At 43.4% G+C, this 20,959-nt stretch overlaps 2 protein-coding genes across 3 annotated transcripts; one reads left to right on the forward strand and one right to left on the reverse strand.

The window, feature by feature from the left end:
* Nucleotides 1–1,294: 1,294 nt before the first annotated feature.
* Nucleotides 1,295–7,858, reverse strand: MAIP1 (matrix AAA peptidase interacting protein 1). The gene is made up of 5 exons (XM_055718051.1): nucleotides 7,538–7,858; nucleotides 6,249–6,320; nucleotides 4,349–4,475; nucleotides 3,207–3,357; nucleotides 1,295–1,388 (listed from the first exon to the last, which is right to left on the reverse strand). Exons 1-5 carry the CDS (start codon nucleotides 7,856–7,858, stop codon nucleotides 1,310–1,312), a joined length of 750 nt encoding a protein of 249 aa, XP_055574026.1. The 3' UTR covers nucleotides 1,295–1,309.
* TYW5 (tRNA-yW synthesizing protein 5) lies at nucleotides 7,857–17,774 on the forward strand. 2 transcript variants are annotated; one of them, XM_055718050.1, is made up of 8 exons: nucleotides 8,057–8,206; nucleotides 8,910–9,064; nucleotides 12,058–12,127; nucleotides 13,341–13,385; nucleotides 13,910–14,047; nucleotides 14,956–15,043; nucleotides 15,543–15,659; nucleotides 17,369–17,774. In XM_055718050.1, exons 1-8 carry the CDS (start codon nucleotides 8,117–8,119, stop codon nucleotides 17,623–17,625), a joined length of 960 nt encoding a protein of 319 aa, XP_055574025.1. In that variant the 5' UTR covers nucleotides 8,057–8,116; the 3' UTR covers nucleotides 17,626–17,774. The 2 variants fall into 2 exon arrangements, with proteins under 2 accessions (XP_055574024.1, XP_055574025.1); XM_055718049.1 differs by lacking the exon at nucleotides 8,910–9,064 and having other exon boundaries at nucleotides 7,857–8,206.
* Nucleotides 17,775–20,959: the final 3,185 nt, after the last annotated feature.

Genomic DNA, 20,959 nt, shown 5'->3' on the forward strand with positions numbered 1-20,959 from the left:
GTTTTCCAGATTGACTGTACACAAAATGGCTACATATAATTTTAAATACAGAATTTTGTTTCTCTTTTGAAGACAAGATGCTCTGTCATCGCTAAACTTTGTGATTTGTCGTCTGGACAAACTCCCCATTATAAGGCCAGGTTGCTGCTGCTGTTAAGGCAGAAAAAAACCCCATAATTATTCTGACAATTTTTGTCATAAAAAACTTGATAAACTTTAAACATTCGTCTCATTAAATCACTGCATCAAAAGAGCTGAACTACAGAAAATTTAATTTATACCTTTCAATAACAACTACTGTGAACCACAGTAATTATACTATACACTTTCAAAACACTGCACAGATCTCTGTAACATGCCCACATAGGAAGTTAGCTTTATCTTTAAAGTTGAGATAGGGGATAAAAAAAACAACTTCCTGCAGATCTGCATATAAAAAACCTTAAGCTACTTACACCAGGACTCCCATGTTCCAGAAACAGAGGTAACCTGAAAATTGGGAAATTGGTCAGTTGCAAGATCTAATTTTAATGGCTTACTCATTTCTTCAGCAAGCATTCCAAACAGAGGACTTGATTTAGCTTCACTGTCAGGTCCTCTTTTAAATTTATGTTTTTGACCGATCTTTCTTTCACAAACCTCTAAACTTGGAATTGCCTGTATGTTATTAAATTTAAAGGAATGTTGGGTTTATTTTTCAAAATATATCTATATCTTTGATCCATTTTCCCAGTGCAATGCTAAAAGTTTCTTCTTACTCCAATTCTGTACCAAACACTGATAATGGCTCTAACTTTCTTAATCTCAAATATATTCAAAAGCAAGATTACCTCAAAATGAACTGCTGAGGCTAGACAATCTAAGAAGTCCATCTACCTCTATTTCATCTTGCATATTATTCAGTTATACATTGTATAGTCCCCAGGGAAAAAAGAAACACAGGAAAATACCTCAGAAGGGCCACCAGCCATGAAAGTGTTGTTTATCCTCAAGTAGTACCATTCCTTCTCAGAATTTAAGAAGTCAACATACCCATAATACTGGCCTGCATGAAACTGTGCTGTGTAAATGCCTTGGATGAGCATTAGTATCAATTAAACTTGTACTAGCCTGTTCCAGGGGAAAGGCTTTATTGTAATGCTGCAGCATACTGTAAGTTTCAAAAACAATTTTGGGAAATCAAATATATAAAATTCATCCCTCTTTTGGAGAAGGCAGAAGGGGGGGGGCAGGGGAAGACCAAAAAAGCACCTGGTATTTGTTACATCGGAACATTTACAATGACACATAAAAAGACTGTAAAAGGTATTTATTCTAATAGCCTTGGATGTTCAATCCGTGTAATTGTCCAGTCTGGTTTTGCTCCTTCTGTAAATTCCCTTTGGAACCTGAAAAAAGAAAGCAAGTGAAGAGTTGTTAAAATTTACTTGATCTCTAAAGAGCTACTAATACCAACAAGAAATCATGAAGAAATTTTTTCAGTTCAAAGCTATTCTTGTAAAGGCTCCTTATACTCTGATGCTTATGCCCCCAAATGGAGGATCAAAATTAATTCTATAGTGTAGTGAGAAACACAGTGCACTGACTTCACACTCTTCCGGTTCAGATCCCACAGACAGGATCAAGCAGCAACAGTGAAGACTCTCACTGCACTCGGTTTTCATAGCATTAACTATGAATATAGCTTTGTGGCAGATCTTCATCTCTAAATAAAGGGTTTCATTTAATGGCACGGTAACTGCATTGTAAAGGGAAATCACATGCTATGCATTCTACCGGAACATTTTCAGTTTTACTGAACTATACTTTCAAACTGAACATATCTTCAGAAATACATCAAACATAAAGCTAACAGTAGTACTGAACCTCCCTGAAAGAAAATTCTACAGTTGTTGGTAAGAAAATGAAAACATCCACCCTCAATTTCAAAGGGTCTTCCTCTTCCTTTTGTAGTCATTAATGCCTTCCTCCCTGAGCAAGTCAGTTTTGACTGCTTGTCATCCAAAGGTAAGTTTAAGCTTCAGGCTGGATATTCATGCTCACAAGTAACCTGCACGTTGCGGACAAGACCAGTATAATCTCATGGCTTTGGAATTACATGCAGATCCACTCCTGGAAACTGTCTTCTCCAGATACCCAAATACTTGTGATGAGGCTTCCAAGGCCCATAGTATCTCTGCCCATTTGCATTTAGGTTAGCACAGTAAATAGCAGAAGGGATGTATACTTGCAAAGATCTCTCTGCTGGGGATTAGGAAGATACTTAGGGCTTTAAAGGGAGGCTCCTGAAGTTAACGGAGCCTCAGAAGCCTCCAACTCTAAGGAAAACGCTGAATTCAGCTAATGGACGGATCCACAAAAATTCATCCAGGCAAAAAGCACTCGTGTCCTCAGAGTTCTTCCTTTGTTTCAGAGCTCCTCTTCAACTAGACCCCATAACTTCTCCATTTCAAATGTGGATGTAGAAATCATTGATTATATTGTATTTCTCACACAAAAATCCTCACTTCTCCTAACTTCTGAGAATGTTATTTTCAGTACATTTTGTCAAATGTGCAGGTATTTCTGCACTGCTCTGACATCCATACACTAACACAGACATTATTTACAAGAATCCCTATGGAAATCTATCTACCTAACATATGCTTTGAGGGCTTGGATCAGAGTGGTGCAAATTATCCAAACACCAGGTGATGCTTGCTTTGTTCTGCCCTTCTGCAGAAAGCATTTGGCTAAATGATTTCCTCTTTCATGAGCTACTTTTTCAGCTAACTGGCTTTTGTGCAGGCAGTGACATCACCACACTTAACTGCTTGGCTTCACTGCATTGCTGCCAGCTGTCCTACAAAAAAATGGGAAACAAGAACTGATATTGGCCTTTTTCCTTAAAGCTGCAGGAGCAGTATAGGGAGGGGTCAGAAACCTCATTCAGTGCTCCAACTATTGCTCTTCCTGATAGAGAAAGAATTCCCATTAATGTCAACACAGAAGCAAGGCAATAACATAATGTCTTTAAGGGGTATTTAAAAAAATGTGGCCCTAGTATCAAAACTGGAAAGCTAGAAGAGAACTAATTTAGAATAAGGTAAATTAAAACATACACAGTTCTGCACTGTCACAGTGTGAAAACTTTCAGTTCCCCAAATCGCTTTCCACACAGCTAGCCCACATATGTGCAGGAAAAATAAAAGGGACAAGAAACTCACTCATAGTTTGCTGTTAGAAGATGTCTTTTTTCTTTTGTGCTTTCATCTCCAAACACAATCTGGAAAACTTTTGCTTCACCCGGTAATTGCTCAGGTAGGTTAGCACCATTCAGATACCAGAAACACATCAGGATGCTGACGAACTTTCTTCCTGTTGGAAATAAATCAAAGCTTAAGGCAGATCTCATTTTTCTCATTGGTCAAATACTCCTATTTGCTACCTAGTGTGTCTTCTAGTGAGACCCTGGAAGAGCAGCTGACTTCAGCCATAAAGAATGCATGATAGAATAATGAGTGATAAAGCTATTTAAAGCCATATTCATGCTGTTTAGCGACAATAAAAATACACTCTGTAGAAAGCTATGTATTTTATCGTGAGTGTTGCGTGACACTGTATGTAGTCAAACCGTATGAAAAAAAGCTGGTTACCACAAGGTCCAAAGCCAACTACTGATACTACAAAAGTATGCAGAGTAGCTGAAACTCAGGAGCAATCTAAGAGAAAAAAATAATAAATCCCTATCTCCCAAAACAGCAAAAAAGCTCACCGGGTCTAACAATTTGAAATGCTCACTAGAAGACCCATGATTAGACTACAAATCATCTCAACTGTGTATGACAGTGAACTGAGCATGTAATGCTGGTATTCAACCAAAAGAAAAACCTGTTTAAGCTCACCACCAGCTTAAAAAAATAATAATCAAGTAACAAAGTATACTCCATGAAAACAGAATAGAAGTGAAGATAGTAAAACTGATTTCATTATCCAGCCTTTGTTATTCTTCTCAGAAGATGTATTTTCATTGCTGAAGCAAACAGCTTTCTCCGTACAGTCAAATAATTGTTGTTGAGTGGTCTGAGATTGCTAAGGACTAACAACGTAAAAATCCGAAACTACAGAAGAGGAGGACTGAGCAAAACCTAAACAAAAGTCAAAACTGTACCTTGACTTATTAACAATAATATCTCAATTTCTGGTTTAAAAGGAAGTCAAGGAATTACATATAGATGAACTATTAGCAGAAAAACAAGGAATGAGAAACAGTACTCAAAAACACATCTGTATGGAGAATGCCTGTTTAGTAGCAAAATCAGGAAATAAGACTGCCCATTGCTGAAACGTTTTAGGATTCTAAACATACCATCATCATCATAGTAAATGCGAACATCTCCTTCTGTTGTGTACATGATTGCATCAATGTCAGCTGCTAAAGCATCCCTGTGGTTGTCTGGGAGCAAAGAAATCTTTTCCTTCAGCACCTGAAGTACCTAAATTCAGAAACAGTCACTTAGTTTCTCATTAGGAAACTGAAGTAACAATCTTTTCTACTGCATTAACAAAATCAGCTATATAGCTAAAACATTTGTATAACATATACAACAGCAGGAGTGAAAAAGCATTGGGAAGCTTGGGCACTCCCAAACCTCAATTCAGCAATATTAAAGAAGATCCATTTACTGTTCAAACCAATGAAAACCAAGTATTTTAAAAAATGTTTAGAAAAGGTACTGTCAAAACAATAGTTACAAAGCAAGGCATGTAAGCCCAGAAAGCACAAGTTAAGCTTGCTTCTACAGTCGTACTTACCCTGCCTTCTCACTGCTGATGTCTTGCTACCTGTATATTCCTTAGCTTTTGATTCAACTGTTTCTTAGTTACCTTTCACACATTTCTTGAAAATCAGTTCCATTACCACTAAGTTTATCTTTGCCATTTTGTGATCCACATTCCCATTTGAAAAAGTTTAAACATTTGCAAATCAGAAAAGACCGAAAAAATCATTGCTCTGGGACTTAGGTTCTGTACTGCACCCACATCCATAGCATTTGAGCATCCTAAGACATACACAGCTCTGTCAAGAAGGGTATGGTGCGTGAACTGAACAGGAAGCGCCACCTCAACACCACATGAGAAAAGACACATCACAAGCAAGGATGAAGCTGTGCAGCACTGATTTTTAGGACACACTCAGTTTTTAGCCTAACTTGGATTGCCATTTTTAAGTAACAAACAGACCCAGAGGTCACATGGAAGCAAGAGGCAATCTTCACTAGAACACACTGGTTTCTAGTACATCTTGCAGGTATAAAATTCACTAGCCAAAGCAACAAGAAAGCCATGTGGTATCACAGCCTCATCCAATACATGCTCTGGCTACATGAGGTCTCTGGACCAATGTTAACCCCATCACCTGAAGAATTTTAAGATGAGCAGAGGAGGAGGAGACGCTCTTTCAAAACAACTACAAGAAACAAACTCACATTTTATTGCTATCTCCACTCAGAGAGAGAAGCCAAGATTGTCCAGTGGGGATGCACTAGAACAGCAGCAAAATTTTTGCTGCAAAGGCATGGGTGGCAATAGAGCTGGCCAAGCTGACATCCAGTAACAAGGCAGACATAGACCTGAAGTATCTCCTCATCTTGACTCTGATGGACCTGCTACCTCCATCCCCTGGGAATGCCAATACAACTTCAGCAATTAAAAATTCATAAAAACCAGAACACACAGCACCGATGTTTAACTAGCCAGGTCAGCCATATCCCTGAGACCATGACACAGGACTGAGACCTTCCAGCTGACACCAGTAACTGGCTGTATGATCTGCTCAGGGGTGGGAATGTATTAGAGCATCAGGGATGAGCACAAACCAGTTCCTTTTTTCATCTGAATTCTGGTGCACAGATCAAAATGTGTCAGCTAGTGCCCACACCAAGAGAGGCATGCAATTCTGCCTGCCATCCAGAACCCACTGCCTTTCGATCATTTCTGGTACACCAGCTACCTTTTTAGCAACTGGTCCTTATGTCCAATGGCAAGAATATGATTTTATGGTTTTTTTTAATACAGGAACTTTAAATGAAGTTTCATGCTTTGAAATGAAAAACAAAAAAGCTGCAGGATGAGCAGCTGCCCTGTTCGGTGTTATGCTGTTTTTCCCACTAAGCCAAACTGGCAGTATATGTAGATAATGACAGGATGAATGTATTTTACATCATAATGGAAAATCAATTGCTAGAATAAGGATGGAAACCATTTACCTCTGCTGATACAAGTTCATCCAGCAGGTCAAGTTTACGCTGAGACAACAGTTTTGAAACAACAGAAAAGGCCTAAAAAAAAAAGAGAGAGAGAAATACATGAACAAATAACACTAAATCAGCTTTTTTTTTTTTCAGACGAATCCATCATGGTGTGACAAGCTACTGAAATATTCCATGATTTAAGATTTCAATGTTTTCAGAGTGTATCACCATTGGAATGGAAACTCTCCAGCATTAAAAACATCCATGCACTGATAAGAATGTAAGGTTTCTTTTCAGTCTCTCATTTAAAGCATCAAACCTTTTGATAACAAGCAATTGAATGCATAGCTTACCTAAAAAAAAAAATTACTGCTATACGAGCTGTTTCTTTTACTGTTTTTGATAATTCAGTTTATATTTTTCCACATAAATATTTTGTTCTACTGCTCCTTTTCCCAGCTCATCTCCTGTTTTCAGGCAAAGCAGAAGCTCTAGTTTTACAAAATTTCTTTCTAAATCTGGCTTAGTTTCTAAACTTCAGGAAACTCGGCTCCCCTTCTCCCCTCAATTTTGCAAGTGCATTTATACAATAATGCCTCTAGGTGTTCAAATAGCGTGCCTGTGAAATGGGGAGTGTTCAGGGCTCGACAGCGAACCAAAATAACACGGCAAAGCAAAACGGACGGTTCTGCACGCATGGCGACCCACTCGGTGTAGGGGTTTTATCTCTTGAGCTGATCTGAAGCGGTTTAACATTCTGCCCGCTACCACCTGGTGCGTCCTTCAGACTTGTTTGGTTTTTAACGTTAAATTCGGTAACTGCAGTTTCAGAGCAGGTAACCCTGTAATTTTTCTGCGATCAGCTGTGAGCTCACCCCCTCTTTGACACACTCCGGCCTGTCGGGATTCATAGATCGTACGCGCCAGCCCCGCGCCCGCCCAGCTTTCACCTCAGGAAAACCAGCTGCGGGGAGGCGCGTTTTCCCGCCAACGCACTTGGGGCACCTCCCCCGCCCCGGCGGGGATGGCGGCACCAGCCCACCTTAACTCGGGAACCGGGGAAAAGCAGCTGAGGAACGCGCACCCCTGGCTGCTCTCCCGGCCCGCTCGGCAGGGGGCCGGAGCCCGCGGTCCTCCCCCGGTCGGCGCAGGGCAGGCGGCTGGCCCGCCGCGGGGCTGGGGGCGGGAAGCGCGGACCCCTCAGGGCGCGGGGAGCCGTTCCGCAGCCAGCTCGCCCGCCGCGCCGACCCCCCTCGCGCCCCAAGGCCCGGCGGGTCAAGCGCCGCCGGCCGCTCGGCTCTCACCTGCTTGGCCCCCCGCGTGAACTCCTCGATGCTGAACTCCTGGTCGAAGTACAGGCGGATGAGCAGGTAGTAGAAGCGGGTGCGGAGCCAGGCGAAGGGGCTGGTGATCCTCACCACCACCACCCGCCGCGCTGGGCCCTCGGGCCCCGGGCCCGGCCCGGCGGTGCTGGCGAAGCGGGCGGCGGGTCGGAGCGGGCGGGGCCCGACCGGCAGCAGCACCGAGGCGGCGGCGGGCAGCGGCGGCGGGACCCGGGCCGCCCCCGGCGCTGCCAGAGCGCGGGCGAGCCAGCGGCCGCAGCCCAGAGCCGCGCGTAGCGCCATGGCGGCCACTGGCGCCCGCCCCGTCCCGCCGCGGCTACGGTCCCGCGGGAAACGGGGCCTACGCCGCTCGTTCCCTCACGGTGGGGCGGGCGCGGGGGCTCGGCGGCCTGCGGCGGCGGGCGCGCCGGCCCAGAGGAGCGCGGGGGCAGCGTCCTGGCGGTGGGGGGAGCCGCCAGCCCGGGGCCGCGCTCGGCAGGGGGAGCGGGAACGCTGCTGCACCAGCTGCGCTTTCCGGCGGGCGGGGGCGCCGTGGCGGCCATGGAGGCGCGGGGGTCGGCCGTGGCGGTGCCGGTGGCGCGGCTGGCCGAGGCGGCGCGGGAGCAGTTCCTGCGGGACCTCTATCCCCGGGTAGGGCCGGGGGGGCGGCGGTGCGAGCGGGTCCCGGCTGGAGCGGGGCTGCAGGGGAAGGCCGGGCCCCCGGGCCGTGCCGGGCGGGCTCGGGCCTCCCCTGCGCGCGGGAGCGAGTGCCAGCTGCCCGCGAACGCGCCCCGCGCTGCCGGCAGGCCCTGGCCCGCGGCTGGGCTGAGGGGCCTGGCTGTGGCTGCCGCCGCGGCTCCCCTTTTCATTCGCGGCTCCGGTCCGGAGCAGAAGCGCCTTTACGCTGCTCTGGGCGGGCGGGCGCTGGGTCCGACCCGATGGCGGCCGCGTACGTGGAGCGGCCTCAGTGCAGGCGCAGGGAGGTCCTGCCGTGGGGCGCCGACTGCCCCCGGGCCGGCTGGCGGCGGGGCCGGGCCGCATGCCCGCACCCCCCGCCGCATGCCCGCACCCCGCCCTCGGCCCCGGCCCGGAGCCTGCTCCCCACGGGCCCCGCCGTCCCCCGGCCACCGCCCACGGGCGCCGCCGGCCGCCGTCCCACGGGCCGGACTTGCGGTTCGCACTGCGGTTGGTGGCCGGCGCAGCCGGTGTGACTGTGTAGCGGGCCCCGGCACTCTGCTGACTTGTTTGCATGTACTTGGTCTGAAAAACTAACTATGGGGTTTTCTTCCACTGGATGCTGTGATCATTTCACAGTTTAATTACATATTTTGGGGTTGGTTTTTTTTCTGCCTAGAGAAAGCCGACAGTGCTGAAAGGTGTGGACCTGGGTGCTTGCACAACGAAATGGACAGTAGATTACTTGAGCCAAGCCGAAGGATCTAAACAAGTAAAGATTCATGTTTCTGCAGTGCCCCAGATGGATTTCCTCAGTAAGAACTTTGTGTATAGGTACTTCATGCCAAGGCTTATTCTATTTTAAAGGCACCTGCTTATAACTTTCAGACATACAGTGCATCTGTTTGAAGCTGAGGGTGGGAATATGAAGATGCTATGTGAAAAATGTAGATTACGTAGCAAAGCACTGTGCTTGATTTCCCCCTCTTTGCATTCCACAAATATCTCAACACCCTGAATAAACACTCCAAGGGTGAAAGGAGGGGCCAAACAGGGCCTCAAAAGTGAGACAGCGTGAAGAAGCGTTATAGAGATATTTTCACCGAGCACTCTTGTAGGAATCCGGAGCGTGGCATTTGCTGGCATTAATTAAAAAAAGCAATCCAAACCCCCTTTATACTAGTTGATACGCTGTTTTGTTCTAGTGCTGTTCTGTTCCATGTTATTGAACAATGCTAATTTCTGACCATGTGTGTGAACCTCTGTATGATGGCCTGTGGCCAGCATGCTACTCCTCTCTAGGAGGGATGTTACTAATTAAAACAAGGCTCCTTCCTAAGTTAGCATGTGCAGTTCTCAAAATGTTCAAACTACTGGATACTGCACGTTTCACCAGGTCTTTAATCTTGATGTGGGTCACATAAACTCTTGATCTCTTTCTGAAGTTCCTTTCGTGTAGCTGCCAGAATGTTTCTTGAGAGTTCATCTAATCTCAGTCGTAGTGTTCTTCAAAGGTAAATGCCTTTATTTTAGTTACAGTTTGCTTTCCCTAAGTGGAAGCATGATGTGTTCAGTCTGTTAAACTTCTAAGCAGGCAGAAGCATATGCTCTTATGTGTAAACAAGCTACAAGTCTCTAAGTGGAGCCTGTTGTTCATGGGAAAATCCACCTTATAATCATATTATATTCCACTTGTTGCATAATGAACTTTTGAGGTCATACTTGAATGACTTTGTCTTATCTCCATGTTTTCTTTTTCCTGCTCTATTTTGTTTCTTTTCATAATATCTCTTTAATATGTGAGTTCCCATAGAGCTGATCCAGCGTGCTAGTTTTAGCAGGTTTGTAGACAGTCATGTGGAGGTGCTCTGGTGGCACTTCATTAGAGCAGGTGTTAGTATAGCTTTGACCCTCTCCACAGCAAGCCCCTTATTCTAACATGAAGGGAGAATAAGTAGAACTGAAAAAATAGAAACACTGAGGACTTGACATGAAGTCCCATGAGTTTCAACTGGTGCCTCTGAGTAGTACTGCAGTCCTGTTGTAAGTTGCATGCTCCTACCCTTGTCTTTATGTTGGTTCTGGAACTCATTCAGCTGTGTGGTGATGTGCTGCAGAAATCTGAATGTTTTTCTGCTGTTTTAGCTTTGCAAGCAGGTTCACCGTGAGGTCAGATGAGCGCCAGTGCTAGCATAAGGGAGGAGATGGGATGATTAGGGTAGGCAGCAGGGGCAGAGCTGTGGCAGCGCCAGCATGTGTCAGTTTAAGCTCTCGAGGAGCTGTGCCCTCACTTTCTCCTCAGTAGCAAATGTAAATAAGCATGATACAACAGTTCATCTTATTGAAGTTGGACTCAATTAAAGGGCTGGGTTTTGCTTCGTTGGTTTTAGATTGGCTTCACAGGTGGTGGTGTTTGACTGTTACAAGCAAGCCTAAAATGTTTAAAGAAGTGGTCTAAGTACTGTCAGATGTAGGTCACGTTCTGGTATAAGGGATAACAGGATCATGCAAAATCTTGCTTGAGGATAGCTTCTTCTTAACCCTGGATATGTGGTGGTTGCTCTGAAATTTGATGTTTACTTGCAATATATTTGTTATCCGGTGATACTTCATTTGAGATGGTGAATTGAATGAACATGACATTGACTCCATAACATAATATTTTTAACAACGAATACATGTCCTGTTACACTTGTGCTTGGTTTTCCATTCAGCCATCAACTGATGCCAAAATCTGTAATCTTTACAGAAAGCTCCCATTACTTAAATAAATGTGCCACACTTTCATTGACTTCAGAGGTCCAGGCTATAATGCCCAGTGATTCTTTTTGAATCTTCTGAAGTTGTTTAACAAATTCAAGGAAAACTATAAAATAACACTTGAAAACACCAAGATTCCTGTGTTTTTCTCAGCTGAGGTAGAATATATTTTAAAAGATATAAAATCAGGTAACAAATAAATTTTACAGATCTACAAATGAAGATAGGTATCTGTGTTCATGCACAAATTTATAGCAAAAAATGCATAGGCACAAACATACGTATATCACCTGCAATAATTTTCTGGCTGCTGAGCTTTCTGCACATTTATAAATATGTACTGTAAACAAGCCTAAAAATGACACACTGTTAGAGAAATAGTCTAAGCAAGTATTGTTGGGCATTGGCTGCAGTTTGAGTCTTAACTTGACCATGAAGTAATTTCTCGCGCTGTGACTCAAACCATTCAGACCTCTTAAGCTCAAGAAGGAATCTTATCAAAGTGCATGAAGAGCTAACAGAGGGGTAAAGAAGATGGAGCCACACTCTATTTGGTGGTTCACAGTGACAGGACAAGAAGCAACGGGCACAAGCTTAAATACAGGAAATTCTAACTGTTTAATCCACACACACACTTCTACCGTGAGGGTGGTCAAACAATGGAACAGGCTGCCCAGAGAGGATGGAGTCTCCATCCATACAAAGCCCAGCTGGATGCTGTCCTAGTTGACGCTGCTCTTGGCAAGGGGGTTGGACTGGAGGATCTCCAAAGGTGCCTACCAGCCTCAGCAATTATATGATTCTGTTTGGGTATACACTGGAACAATTTATGAAAGCAGAGAGGTTTGTAAGTGTAGGATTTCTATCTCTGTAGAACTCTTCAAACATCTACGGCAAACACTGATTAGTCACCATGTTAAATGAATATTAAAAAAAAAATAATAGAGCAGTGTATTGCATCTTCAGTTATACTAGCATAGTAAGGGAGCTTATGATTTTAAACCTGCCGTTTAGACCATGTGTCGTTACATTGATTCACTCTATAAATTTAAATATTTGTATTTCAGAACTCTGCCTTTTGATGTATTTGTACGAAGAGCAGCTGAAGTCAAACACAAGGAGTACTTCCTTTCTGAGGTAGCTTCCTAAGTGTTAAGGTTTCTTCTGTTGGTTATTTTGCCAGTATATGGAGGGGAAGATGATGATTTGTAATTTAAAATTTTGCTCTGGTAAAGCACTTGATCTGAGGCTTAGCTGTTTTGTGTAGCTTTGGAGCTGAGGGGAAAAAAGTGGGGAGAAGTAATTGTTCTTGGAAGTTGGTTTTTTGTGTGCATGGTGTGGTTCACTTTAGTCATCCTGTTTCTGTTAACCAAAACTGCCTACATGAGCAAAAATTTCAGCATAAAATTTAGAAATCAAACCTTGCTTTAGAATACTTAAAGGGGGTTATAAGAAAGATGGGGATGGACTTTTTAGTAGGGCCTGTAGCAATAGGACAAGAGGTAGTGGTTTTAAACTAAAAGTGGGTAGATTTAGGTTAGACATAAGGAAGAAATTATTCACAGTGAGGGCGGCGAGGCGCTGGCACAGGCTGCCCAGAGCAGCTGTGGGTGCCCCGTCCCTGGGAGGGTTCAAGGCCAGGCTGGACGGGGCTGGGAGCACCCTGCTCTAGTGGAAGGTCTCCCTGCCCAGGGCAGGGGGGTGGGACTAGGTGGTCTTCAAGGTCCCTTCTGACCCAAATGGCTCGATGGTTTTATCTGTGATCATTAATGTGTTTTGCAAAAAAGTGTCATGAAGCTATTTCAGGGTTTGGTTACACGTGCTATCAAAATACAACACAGATTTATTGTGATACAATTTGTGAGTAGCAAACATGTGGCTATCTTTATGAATCAGTGTTCAAACCAGGGATTTTTCAGGTTATCATGATTAGGAAGTAAATGGTTTTGAATGCAGACCTGCTTTTTACCTTTAATGCTACGTAGGGTGCTGTAAGTTTTGAAGACAATTGAAATAGCTTCCTGCATCAGTTTTGTGAAGAACTTAAATGACAATCTGCATTTGCTTTCAATCTGTTCCAGCAACGGTGAAGCAGCTGACAAGCCTCGCTCCGTAGTGTTAGTTTAACATACTTCTCTCGGTTCTGGAGATGAACAGCAGGGAGCAGTAGAGTAAAGGCAGTGTAACAGCAGCTGATTCTGTAAATGCCATCTATTCGTATGTATTTTAATGAAGCCCTGCATTAGATGAAGGAAAAAATACAGGCTCTTTGTTTAAGTGTGTTTTTAATTCTTCTTAAAAATACCCAAACAAACCAATCAAAACAGTTCTCGTTTTGTGCCGCCCTCAGGATGAGAAGTACTACTTGCGATCAGTGGGTGAAGATGCTAGGAAGGTGAGTTACTTGAGATTGCAAATGTTCTAACATTGTCAAGTTGCAGTTCAGGAATATTTTTAAAAGCCTGTCATCATCTGCTGGCGGTGTACTACAGGCATACAACTTGTTTATGGTCATTTAGCCTGTGCATCTGACTAGATTTAGGTCAGCATATTTAAAACTAAGTGTCTAAAGTAGTTGCTGTTACACGAGGGCTTGGCTGATCACTGAAGAGTACATTACTCAGCTCCCATTCTTTAGCTTTCATTGTAAACTAATGATGATGATCTCTTGCTCCTTCAGTGGGATATGTAGCTGCTCTGCTTCAAAGCAGCTCTGGCTGTTCTTATTAATATCGTTGACAAAGTCAGTGCTGAAAGGGTAATGATCAAAAAGCATTGCTATTTTCAGCTGTTCACCAATGCTGAAATTCTGGCCCTGTGAAATTCCCACCATGAGTGGTGGGAAATGATAGTGAAGTACTCCCTTTATTGAATGTGCATATATGGTTCTCTCTGAGAGTTACATCCTTTTTGTTTCAGGATATTGCAGATATCAGAAAGCAGTTTCCTGTTTTGGCAGAAGATATTCACATTCCAGAGTATTTTGAGAAGGAACAATTTTTCTCTAGCATCTTCCGCATCAGCTCAGCTGGATTACAGTTATGGACACATTACGATGTAGGTAACATGTTTAGCATAAAATGTTGCTTATTATTGAGATATTAAGATGCCAATATCTGACAAAGATCAGTTAATGACAGACTTCATATACTTTGGAATAGTGAAATGAATCACATTTGCTGGTACAGTGAATGTTAAATAGATGTGTTGTGTGGGCATAATATCTTACTGGTTTTGTGTCTAGTTCCATGCTTGTAAGATTAAATGATGTTTGATTCTCTCACACAAACCCCTTTTGGTTTTTTTTACTGATTTGCGTTCCAGTTAAAAATCTGAAATACGGTAACTTTCAACACTTTCATCTTCAACATTACTTGCATTTTTTTATTCTGATGGCCGTATTTTTGGTAATTGTACAATGATCATGATGGTCTGTTGCTGCAGTGTGGTAGATTCCAAATAAGATTGTCTTCTAACGTTATGGTGTAATTCTGAATAAATTTATTTTTAAGAAAAATAGGTTTTTGCATTATAATGAGGAAAAAGAATCCTTCATGAATAAAGTCAGCAAAATGAGGCCAGGGTAACACTGAAAAAGAAAAGTAATGCCAAATGTATTTTGTATTATATTTTGCTGGTTTATGTGTCTGAAGTGTGGTATGTCTTTGTGTTTTAACATGGAAGAACTTGATTCCTTTTTCAGGAAAACAATAAAGTTGTTGGAAAGCAGTATGTGCTATATTTCCAGCTATACTGTTTGTCAAGAATGTGCAGCTAAGGGGGTAAAGTAGCTCATGTTCTTGAGTTTTATAGATTAACTAGGTGTGGAAGCTCTTTTAGCTAATTCTTAACATGTGAAGGTTTTAATAATGCCCTCTTTAATCTGATGATATTTTAGATTGGTTGCAGCCTATGTATTAATTCTTAACTCTTGGCTGACACTTCTCTCACTGTGCTTATTCCAGGTAATGGATAACTTCTTAATCCAAGTAACAGGGAAAAAACGAGTTGTTTTGTATAGTCCTCGAGATGCACCCTATTTATATTTATCAGGTATGCATGTCATATATGTGTAGTTCAGAGCTGGATGATCGTGGTTGCCTTCCCAGCTCACAAAATCACTTGACAGACAGCTTGATGTAAGAGAAGTCATTTGGTCCCTTAACTGGTTCTGTTTTGCCTTAGCCACAGCTAATCATTTTAGCGGGGCAGGTTAGGAGGTGTGCCAAGGAGCACAGCAGCTTTGCCTGGTTCTGTTTGCAGCACCTAACTGTGTAGGAGTAGCATTCTCTCTGGACTCAGAATGGTGTTTTCGATGTCAGGGGAAGTGTCTTTTAATGTTATTAAGGCTGTGGTTACAGGAGCAGTACAGGCAACAGGAGAGAGCATGTCTTTTCAGTAAGTGAGGAGTGCCAGCTTTTAGAAGAATTACAGAACAATAAACCAGTATTAAATTTGATTCGGTAACTGCCATTTCCAGCAATGTGATAATGCTTTGTTACTGTTGGAAGCGTAGGGACGTTTTATTCATTACTATTGAAAACCTTCCTAGGTACTAAGTCAGAGGTGCTGGATGTGGATAACCCAGACTTACAGAAATACCCACTTTTTGTGAAGGCCAGGCGCTATGAATGTGTTCTGGAAGCAGGAGACGTGTTGTTTATTCCAGGTAAGTAACAGTTCCTGACCACCTTGTGTTTTTAAAGTTTTCTTTGCAAATTTATCATTTCCGGGGATGGTAAGAGGTGACTAAAGCATTTCTGTGTTAAAAGTAGGAGCATCTAAAGACATTGGCAAAACTTGTGTGCTTCTTCCAACTGTACTAATTAGCCTAATAAAAGGTGTTATGTCTACAAATCTTTACTTCCCTCAAGATTATACCTTGTGCTTCTGAATTTGTGTCTTAATAGATCAGCATTTTAAACTCATCTCATGAAATCTGAAATTACTTCAGTGACCTGAGTTTCCTAATGACAGAATTGGAGCGAAGCACTGTTTCTGTTCTTCTGTAGCTCTGGCACTTAAGAACTGAGGCATGAGATTTGATGAGAGTTATGGATGGTGGAGTTATCGGACCTTCTAGAACTTTATAATTGCCTTTGGGGAATGGAAAGACAAATCCTAATAATTTTTTTGCACAAGCAGAAAATATTAAAGCTGCTTCCTAGGCTGAGATGACAAAATTTTGGTGATCAGGGAAAGGCATGTGAATTACTCCTGTTTTTAACTAATCCTACTTGTTACTAATTTTTTATTTTAAGTTGTCATGAGCTTGTGGCAGATACTTATTCTGCAGCTTTTCATATTACCTGGGCAGTATAAATAGGCCAGTGAACAAGAGGGCAGTTGGTTTTTAGGAAGTTTTGAAATAGATTCTTAGCCTTGGATGCATTACTTAATTTTGCACTTGCCATTTGTGTTGTTTTCTATAGAACAGCCTTTTGGTCACAGTTAGTGAAAGGCGTGTCACACTTGCTAATGGCAGCACACCTAATTTCTGGTTTGTTCTGTGCAGTACAGGTACTAGTTTGCCTTTGCCAGTAGGTGTGCTGGTCCAGACTCAGCACTCTCTTCTTAAGAATGACTGGGGAGTGTAGGGATTTTTGAGAGTAGAGAATGTGCTAGCTTTGTCAGCCTTCTGGAATGCATAACACTGAAAAAAGGAGATGTTCTTTGAGAAATGTGTGTGGTTATTCTGGAGAAGGTAGAAGCAGCCCCTTTTCCTAACCTGAAGGAAACATCTTGTTTGTTTCTTAGAAAAAGCTTTTCTATATCTTCAGCACATACAAGCAAATAAGCTGCTATAAACACGGCATTCGGTCTTTTAGCTTAAAATTGAAATAGGGTAAATACACCATATTAAACTTATTTTTTACATGTACTTGAGGAGGCAGAAATGTCTTTGCTCCCTTACCACAACTATGATGATTCAATTGAAAAGCCTCATGACTTCACTATGAAAAGATTGGCAACTTGGATTGTCTGTTGCTGGTGATTTACATCAACGCTTGGACAATGCGTGCAAGGTTAGGGACTAAATCTGTGAAAACAGATCTCTGTGTTCAGAGTAGAGATGAGTGAGGTGAATGGGGAGGATGTCTGCATGTGCCTATTGTTTGCTTATGTTTCAGTATCTCTTTAAACTTCAGCAGTTGTTACTTTTCTGTGAAGTTACGGATTGACGTAAACATCTTGAAGAACTTCTGAAGTCTGGCACAGTGCAATATGTTTGGGGGAGAATATTTATAACTAAACAAAACATACAGTAGTTGTGGCTCTTCTTCAACTAGATTTGGTTTGGGCGATTCTGACACTTGTTAGGAGTCACGTGGACGTTTCAGATAGAATGTCTAAAATGAAAATTACTTATTTCTACAGCTCTGTGGTTCCACAGTGTAATTTCTGAAGAATTTGGAGTGGCAGTGAATGTCTTTTGGAAGCACCTTCCTGCTGAGTCCTATGATAAGAGTGACGCTTACGGAAATAAAGATCCCATGGCAGCCTCTAGAGCTTTACAGATCTTGGACAGGGCCTTGAAAACGCTTGAAGAGCTACCTGAAGAATATAGGGATTTTTATGCTCGGAGAATGGTGTTACGCATCCAAGAAAAAGCCTACAGGAATGACTGCGGATAAAGTAACACATTGTAATTCGGCAGGCTCCTGTGAAAGTAGAAAGTTGTATGTGAATATGGAAACTGTCCATGTGTACATACATACGCTTTCTGTAAGACTTGTAAACTTTGTTACAGATCAATGTTTATCAATATAGCTTTTATCTTGTAGGTTTTGTTCTTGTTGTTCTTCCTGTGCAGTGAGTGTGCCATCTGCGTTGATGCAGGGATGGTCTCTCCCACGCCAAGGTGTGCATTTGCAGTGCCTGTACGTACAACTCTCCTCTTTGGAGTGTTCTACTTCACTGTTCCGAACAGAAGTTTCGGTATCTGGGCTGGGCTGACAACATGTACGCTTACTGCACATCTTCCTGAACACTGCCTCGTTTACTGAAGTTTCAGGAAGCCACAGCAGTCTCTGAGGAGGCCCCAGAAAGCCACTATGGTGGTGGTGGTTTCTCCTGGAGTAAGTAATAGCCTGGTAATGGGGGGGTGGGGTGTGTCTGCTCCCTGTGGTGGTGACACGGAGGGTGGGCAAGGTGGAGCTTAGAGCCATGCGGCAGATGTACCCCTGCCTGGGCTGCGTAACATGTGAGGCAGCAAAAGCAAACCTTGTGCCAGGGCAGCGCTGCTGTTCCTGCAGCTGTGAAATGCTTGCAACTCGTGCCCACAAATCCATCCAGCTACAGTCCCAGATGCTGAAGTTCATCCTTCGGGAGTAGATGTAGGCTCTGTTTGGAGCAGTGTTTGAGGCTTTATGATTTTGAGTGCTAATGCTACTGCGTGAAAGGGGGTTGCATTGTGCCTTTTGGGCTGGAGCCTTTTGTACAGGTGTTGTAGGTGGTCACCTTTCAGCAGGTTGCAGTGCTTACAGAGGCCTTGTGAAATAAAGACGGGCACCTTGCAGGAAAGACAGGTGGTCCCTGTCCCTTGGAAATCCCTCCAATGTTACTACTTGTGCTGCTTGGGGAATGCAGTGTTTATCTGACTTAGGTCAGTCTGTTACTTCTAGTGGTATCTTTTGAGGCCTGTAACTTGTTGAAAGTTCTTAGACTAAATAGATATGTGGTGTTATTAGAGTGCTGGAAAATCCTTCTCCAGAAGAGCAGACGATTGCAATACTGTGCAGATTATTCTTCTAAACCTGTTCTTCTTGGCAGTTCATCGCAGTAAAAATAGTCTGCTACCATGTGAGTGGGCACCCGGCCACCTCAGTGAATAGGGATGAATGGAGCCAGCCAAGCGATTCTGATGAGCATCATTGTACGTTCCGAGGGCAGAATTTAAATTTGGGATCACAAATAGGTCTCCCAAAATTTTTGTTCAAAAACGAACAAGGATTGCTTGTGCATGCTCCTGAGGCAGGCTCCCGGTCTCTGTTCGGCTGGGGAAGCCTCTTGGCTTTGTTGGCCTGGCCACACTGAGGCCCCAACTGAACTTGGAGGCGCACAGTTGTGCGCTGTGGGAGCGGGGACTGAATGGAGAGGCTCGGGGTGCCTGCAGGGTTAGCCAGAGCTGCCTCCAGCGTTGTGCCTGCACGGCTGTCGCTTTTAACCAGCCACCAGCAGCTTCCCAGCACGCTAGTGCAGAGCAGTGCTGTGCTCATCCCTCATTCTGCTGTTTCTCGATGCTCTGTCCCCAGGAGAGGTGCCAGCTTGGTGCTCTCAGGCCCTCTCCACACTATGCATGGGAAACTCGGTGGAGCACAGTTGGTGTCTGAGTGACCCAGCTGTGCCTCAGCCAGTAAGAGGTGCCTGCTGTGCTGCCTGCTGTGCTTCAGAGGGAGGGCAAAGTAAAAGGAGGAAAATCCTGTGGGCCAAAGACATGCACTGCTGTGCCACCCAATGGTGCTACTAAGATTTTCAATAGTACTTGTTTCACAGTATGTGTGTGAAAAGCATAAACAAGATCTGTCAAGCCATGAGTATTCAGAATGCCATTTTGAATATTTTGTAAGGGAGGCTTTTAAACTATTAACCTAAAGACCTTAGGGCAAAGGAGACCCTTGCATCCCTCTGGTGCAGTCACTGGTGCTGAGGCAGCCCAGCAGGAAAGCTGCAGCCGTTCACTGGTTTAGGCTGGCATGAAGGCTGGCTGGGAAGCATGTACCTGGTTGGGAAGAGTCATGCCGAGCTAAACCTGAGCCAAGTGCTACAGCAAGTGTAGCTATTTCCTCTTCACTCTACCAACTTTAAATTGAAGCCTTTATTTTATTTTTTATGTGCCAGCAAATGAGCTGTATCTCACCCTGGTCTGCTGGTGGATAACCCAGCCCTGCTCGTGCTTCCCTCCCAGTGCTCTGTGAGAAATCTCTGGATCGAGAGCGGTTGGGGTTCTCCCCTCCCCATGACCCCTCTGGTTTTCCCCTTCTCAGACTGTCAGCAGACCCCACCAGCTGCAACATAAGTGCACATCCAAGGAAGATCAACAAAAACTACTCTGTGTGGATCAGTGGGAAGACCAGCACAGTAGCTGTTCTGTCTGCGCCACCCTGTTTTCACTTTGAACCAGTTTCTTCAATTTCTTATTTAATAGCTTCTATAAAACAGCTGTTCTGAAATGCAATAAAAGAAGGAACCGAGCAGTTTAAAAATGTCTTTTCTTAATGTGAGCATAATGTGACTAGTGATAAAAATCTTGATGCTACTGCATTAAAAAAAAAAAAAACACAAACCAACAAAAACAACCAACTAAACTAACTCGGTGCTTTCTAACCACTATGCTACATGCAATAAAGTGATGAGTGACTGGTGAAAGCATTAAAGAAGTTCCAGCTAACATAGCACAAGAATACATGTAGCCACACTTAAAAACCTATTACTGACCTAATGCAAAGAATTAGAGCCACTGACAATTGGTGGAACTTTGGCCTTTGGAGACCTAAAGCCAAATGGGATCATGCCACAATGAACAGATGAAGTTGTGGTAACAGATATTAGAAAAATAAACACTGACCATCTTAAGCATTCAAAACAGCCTGTTCAAACAGCACATTCAACAGAGGAGTTAGGTGATGCAGACTGCCCAGGACTGAAAGATGACTTAAGCTACTTAAATACAGGCAGTACTGAAATCAGCAGTTTAAACCTGGCCTACACCAAAATTTGAATTGCACTAAAAATTTAGTGACTGAGGCTTTTAAAATATAAGTCCATTGCACATCAACACCTGGAAAGAATTATTTCTTCTTGGTCATATGAAATATAAAGGACAACAAATAATTTTGGAAGACAAATGTTTTATACATTTTTCTTAATGTGGTTGCTGTGGAAAGAATCAAATGAAAAAACTGATGCCAAAATATTGCCTTGTCAAGCTCTTAAACAGGTCATTAAAAACTTTGCCTAGCATGTATG

This window comes from Falco cherrug, chromosome 8, assembly GCF_023634085.1.
Source record: "Falco cherrug isolate bFalChe1 chromosome 8, bFalChe1.pri, whole genome shotgun sequence".
Lineage (NCBI taxonomy): Eukaryota > Metazoa > Chordata > Aves > Falconiformes > Falconidae > Falco > Falco cherrug.